Source organism: Maylandia zebra, linkage group LG10 (genome assembly GCF_041146795.1).
Source record: "Maylandia zebra isolate NMK-2024a linkage group LG10, Mzebra_GT3a, whole genome shotgun sequence".
Taxonomy (NCBI): Eukaryota; Metazoa; Chordata; class Actinopteri; order Cichliformes; family Cichlidae; genus Maylandia; species Maylandia zebra.
In genome coordinates, this window is record NC_135176.1 from 12,151,351 (window position 1) to 12,157,265 (window position 5,915).

Genomic DNA, 5,915 nt, shown 5'->3' on the forward strand with positions numbered 1-5,915 from the left:
ACCTTTCAAGTTCTATCAGACGTCTGTCTGACACAAACCTTCACTTATATTAAAACTTCCCAGCATTTTTTAACACCTACACTCATGATGAGCGGGTTTAATTGATGACTTCAGACAGTGATAGCTTCAAACAGTCATTTCATGAGAACTCTGCAGGTCCTGACTTGCTTCTATGGACAGTGGCTGACAAGGCTGAGATGCCTCAGAGGGAGTGTCCCCCTCTATAAACTGTGCGTTGTATCTGTTGAAAGTGTGTACAAAGCCAAGAGCAAGTTTCAGCTATAAGAAAAGACACTGTGACTGAAATAAAACCCTGACAGAGAGGAAGGGGGATTTACATTTGACATCTGCTTGCTGTCTCTTTCAGTTTCGGCCTGATTTGAAAGACCACAGTGAGCAGCAGTTTGATTTAAGGCACTAAAAACTCTCGTATGTGCGCTCCCCTGCTCTCTAATTACTGGAACTGCCTTTCCCGTGCTCTGTCAGGCTCCACTCGAGGATTTGATCATCCCTGCCTCCCTTCTGTCCTCCTAATCCCATCTTGTTCTTCAGTGGTAAAGGGTGAAATTCAGAGAATTCTTTTCAGTGACCACACCAAACTCTGAAGTCACATGTCTTGTTTTTCCCTTCCCGCCCGTCTCCTAAATAAGGAATTACAATTTGAGGGGGGAAAAGGAGAAAGAGTGTAGGGGCGGGTCATAAGAGTGAAATAAGAGGACCTGAAAGGCGTAGCTCTCTCTTGCTCCCTCTTTCTACTGAAGTGTAACACTTCAGGGGTGTTTGCTTCGCTTGATCCTGCCACTTCTGTACTGTGCACTCTGCACTGTGTTGTAGAGGAAGAAGAAGAGCAGACACACAGCAGCGCCAGACCAACCCCACCTGCATTCACCAGAAAGCTACTACACAAAGTAAGTAAAGGCTCCTCTTATTTTCCTCTCAGTTTTTTTGCTTTTTTTTATTCTCATCAGCAGACATTTTTCTGCTTCTTTATGGATCTTGTGGCTGATTCTGGTGCAGAAAATATGAAAAATATGATACTGCTTCTCATGCTCTCCACCCTTGCTCTCTGTCTCCTTCCCCCTTGCTTGCGTTTGGTCATACACAGGCCGAGGCAATACACTGAGTTAATATTTAGCCATTCCTATGTGGATTCTGCGTGAGCCTGTGCATTCTTCTGTTATAAAATCCCATTTTGTTTTGTCTGGCTTCTCCTCTGAACACGCACCTCGTGCTCACGGCATGTGAGACCTAACAATTCCAGGAAATGTTAACAGGTTCAGCCTCTGACAAACCTCTCATCGCTACTGCCTAATAGTATATAATTTTCCTCTTCAGGGTATGTTTTGAACACCAGGTTGTTGGTTCAGAAAGTGGCAACTGGCAGCTTGCTGCTGCCACATTTTTTGTTAGATTTATGGGCCTTGATAAAGTTTTATAGTTTGAGAAACTGACGTTAGGTGGTGACTGCTATCTTTTGTCATGAGGTGGAAATACAACAGTGGGGACTGTGCAAGATGAAGGAAGGCAAGAGCATGAAGAAATAATCTCGGTCTGGATCCACCGTGTTCACATAGTAAGGATTTCAACATGAGCTGATGGTGCAATTTTATGAAAGCTGTGCAAGCCTCTTGTAACAGATGTCTGCAAGTTACTAGAATATGATTGTTTAACAGTTTGGAGGGTGGAGTGAGACAAATGACTGATGATGAGTAACTCGGTCACATATGGAGCGACATCTGAGTAACTTAACGGTGTCTTACTCAGATTTCTAACGGTTTCTAGTTTAAACTACACAAAACAGGCATTAAAAAGTCCCACTGTGTCAAACTGAAGCAGAGGATTAATAAAACAATGGTGTACAGTAAGACGTCTGGGAGAATGAAGGCTTCAAATACTAGATTTAGTGGATTCTATGATCATGCAGTTTAAATGATTAATCTGCAGTGTTCTCCTCTCTGATTAGAAAAACACACACACACACACTATAAGACATGCACTAATTAGGTATGATAATGATCAGGAAGTGTTCAGTTATTCATCTTACACAAGTTGTAAGTATGATTTGGTCATTTAGAGGTGTTACGTACAATTTCAGCTGAGTGGCTGTTTAAGCTTCAAATCATTTTGTGGTAGTAGCCCACTGTGGGGTGAGATTGTGAGATGGGAGGGAGTAGATGTGACTTTATGATTACAAGATGTTCCCACTTGACCACTCCCAGTTATGTTTTTAAGTGCACAGCTCTATGTGAGCTTCTAAGTCACGCTTCCATAAACACCTGCGCACACACTTCTAGTTGCAGTTTTACAATTAGGTGGACAATCATCCCTGGAAATGCTGCTGCGAGTTACAGCGACATTGGCCACTCATACATCAGATTTCACGCTCAACATGGGGTTAATCTGAAAGAGCGCCTTCTCTGATTTCGTCATTCCTTGCAAGACATTCAGGTCCTGATGTTTGCAGCTGCTTGATGTAACGGGCATGTCCGGACACCACACAGATGGAAGTCGTCTGATTGAGAAACAGGCTACTTAGGAGTTTGGATGGCTGAGTATTTTCCTCGCTCTTGCCGCTGTTAACAAACAACTTTTGGAATAACTCTGGAGACAGGAAGACACTTATCCTCCGCATGACCACATAACCACTGCAACCTCAGACAATGAACAGAGAACAATGTGTGTGTGTGTCTATAGCAGCTCCAGCGTGGAGCTGTGGACACAATGATAAACTGTCAAACTTTCTACACATATTGCGTAACACTAATCCTCTGTTTGGCTAAAGGTGTGCCTGTATGTCCTGGAGCAACATCTATCTATATAATTCTAAGTGTATATTAAAGTCTGCAGAATTAAAAATAGATCCTCCAATTTTTTACGAGTCAGATGTGATTCTGGATCCTGATATTTGCAGAGCACCTGCTTACCTTAGATGTTAAATGTGCAGATATTATCACAGTAAATTAGCACAGTAAATGGAGAAAAAAGGGGAGAACGAGCTATAATCATCCCCATCTGTTATGTGGATTCGTGGAAAATTCCAAAGTTGTTGTGCCGTTGTGCGACTCGATTTGGATCTGTAAAAGCAAATTGTGTATTGCGATAGTATTTCTTTCTGTTTTTTTCTTACAGACCGTTTCCATAGTGAGCAACACTATGTTGTTATGTTTAGATTCCTGTATATACACAGCTACCTTAGTCAGGAAGGAAATGACAGCTGAATGTGCAAACAGGATGGAGGGAGTAGGGTGGTTTGGCTGAGGCCAACAGGAAGTTCTTTGTGCATTAATATGTCAGATAAACCAACCATAATTACTTTCAGAGTGCAACAAAGTTGGAATTCCTCAAGTCATTAAACACTTTAATTTCCATTGTCAGAAATGTATTTGCTAAATAGCTGCACTGCTGCGGCCTGGATAATGGAAAACTCAGATTATTGTGTGCATTGCATGGTTAGTACCCTGCTCACGCTCCTGTCTTCAGGTTGTCATCGGCTTCTTTTCTAATCCATCTAACCCTGACAGTATGGCAAATATTCTTATTTGTTTCATACATAGTAGAGATTTGAGACAGATGAAGAGCGCACTAACTTCAAATGATAAATGAGCCTCTTGAGGTGTGAAAGTGGCGACCAACAAAAAGATGCTCACTTTTAGAAAGTCTCCTCAATCTAAAAGTTTCAAAGTAACAGCTCCTCATAAATAACAGAACATTCAGTGGAAACACATTCACTGGATTGATTGCATCTGTGGGTGTGAGCGGGGCAGGCATCGGTATGTGAACACTATTAAATCTATCAGATATTAGAATGCTGCCAGGGAGTGGAGTTTGCTGAGCTACCAGCCTATCTAACATTGACTTTCCCTTCCATTAGGATTACAATGGCAAACAGAGGTCCCTCCTATGGTCTGACCCGTGAGGTTCAGAGTAAGATTGATAAGAAATACGATCCAGAACTGGAGGAAAGGCTGGTGGAGTGGATCGTTGCCCAGTGTGGATCTGGAGTCGGTCGGCCCCAGCCCAACAAGACAGGCTTCCAAAACTGGCTCAAGGATGGATGTGTGAGTTCTAGTTTTGCAGAAGTGTAAATGTCCTTATAAAGCATTGTAATTCACTTTATGTGCAGTGTATTGAGAGGACTCCGTGTGTGTCTAGGTGCTGTGTGAGCTCATCAACAGCCTGTATGGCGCCAACAAGCCAATCAAGACCATCAAGAGCTCTGGCATGGCATTCAAGCAGATGGAGCAAATCTCCATGTTCCTCAGAGCAGCTGAAAGTTACGGAGTCACCAAAACTGACATCTTTCAGACTGTAGACCTCTTTGAGGGTAAGATAACCAACCAACCAGAGCTTTTCTTTACTGTAACAATTGAGACTCAAGAGGGAAAATACAGTACAGGTTCTCCTCCTTGTATTTCCGTGGGCTCTGTTGAATTGAGGATGTTGCATGTCTGCAGGCAAAGATCTGGCTGCTGTCCAGAGGACCCTGATGGCTCTGGGAAGTGTGGCTGTCACAAAGGGTGATGGGAATTACAAAGGAGACCCCAGCTGGTTCCATAAGTAAGCTTTTCCTCCTTGTCCTGTAAATATGCTAGCCTCTGAGGAAAGATGAAACGCAAAGGAGGTTTGAGCACTGACTGACGTCTGTTTGTGTGTGTGCAGAAAAGCCCAGGAGAACAGGAGAGATTTCTCGGAGGAACAGCTGAAAGAAGGCCAAAGTGTCATCGGCCTGCAAATGGGCACAAATAAAGGAGCATCTCAAGCTGGCATGACAGGCTACGGACGCCCCAGGCAGATCATCAACAACCCCTGAACCGGAGCAGTTCTTAAACCGCCCTCCTTCTGCCCTCTGGAAGGCCAGTGAGCAAGGAGGAAGAGACTTTGACTCTTACCTTGGATATGAGGAAAAATGTGACCTGACTGTTTTTCAGATTTTAACGGGACCAAAATAGGGACCAACGAGAACAAGTGCACATGTAGATCTTTAACAGTAGAAATCAAACATTTAACAATGTTTCTTTTGTTTGACTCATTGTAAATAATTTTTTTTGTTACAGAATCAAAAACAGTTGCTTTGCATGTTTAAACTCATTACCTTAAAATCATTACTGGAGACCACAATGTTAGACATGTTTGATTTCTTACCTTGCACAGACAGGGAGCTTCAGACCATTTCATTACAACAAAGAAAATCTGCTTGCAGGGACTTGAAACCTGCGTGAGAGAAGAAATCCCCAGAAATCCCCCACTTTCAATGTTCTGTTTGCTTTATTCTTTCCTGTAACATCTGCATTATTGCAGTCAATGCCTCTTCTCAAAACTCTAGCAGCGCGCGCATTCAAGGACACCAAAGATGTAAGACTCTGTCATGAAGTCTTTAATTTAATGATAATGTTCATTATTTAGTGTACACTGTCTTTGTTGACTTTATTCTTTCTGTCCTTCTGATGACATAGCCGTCAATTCATGGACGTCAGGATGTACTTAAATACACCTCCGAGTATTGTTCTGAGTATTTTCCCCACAACAGCTGCAGTAAGACACAGATATTTTATTGTGTCTTACTGCAGCTTTTCTGGGTACTTAGTGTTACAGCTTCACAGATTACAACCTTAAGCAGGTACCAAGTTGCAGCTGATTCAATTTGTACTGGAATGAAGTAAAAACTTAACGAAAGGTAAGACACGTACAGTTTGCTGTGGTTTACAGTAATGTTAGTAGGTTATAACAAACGCATCCAGTAATACAGCCAAGTTTAATTAACTTTAGAAAATAAACTGCCTGGTTTGAAAAAGGTATAAACGACACTTGTGTGTGTTTTTACTGTTCTATTACATAATCTATTGTTAGATGCCGTGAGTCAATCAAAATGTTGGACCGCCTCTTTGAAATAAAGTTTGATTTAACTTTTGAAGAAA

At 42.1% G+C, this 5,915-nt stretch overlaps 1 protein-coding gene across 1 annotated transcript; it reads left to right on the forward strand.

The window, feature by feature from the left end:
• The first annotated feature begins 728 nt into the window (after positions 1–728).
• Positions 729–5,915, forward strand: LOC101483357 (transgelin). Its single transcript, XM_004573344.3, has 5 exons — positions 729–908; positions 3,872–4,058; positions 4,153–4,324; positions 4,455–4,557; positions 4,660–5,915. Exons 2-5 carry the CDS (start codon positions 3,879–3,881, stop codon positions 4,808–4,810), a joined length of 606 nt encoding a protein of 201 aa, XP_004573401.1. The 5' UTR covers positions 729–908; positions 3,872–3,878; the 3' UTR covers positions 4,811–5,915.

Coding starts and splice junctions, on each gene's coding strand:
- LOC101483357 (XM_004573344.3), top strand. CDS start 3,879: ATGGCAAACAGAGGTCCCTCCTATGGTCTGACCCGTGAGGTTCAGAGT. Junction 4,059..4,152: donor ACTGGCTCAAGGATGGATGT/GTGAGTTCTAGT, acceptor GTGTGTGTCTAG/GTGCTGTGTGAGCTCATCAA. Junction 4,558..4,659: donor GACCCCAGCTGGTTCCATAA/GTAAGCTTTTCC, acceptor GTGTGTGTGCAG/AAAAGCCCAGGAGAACAGGA.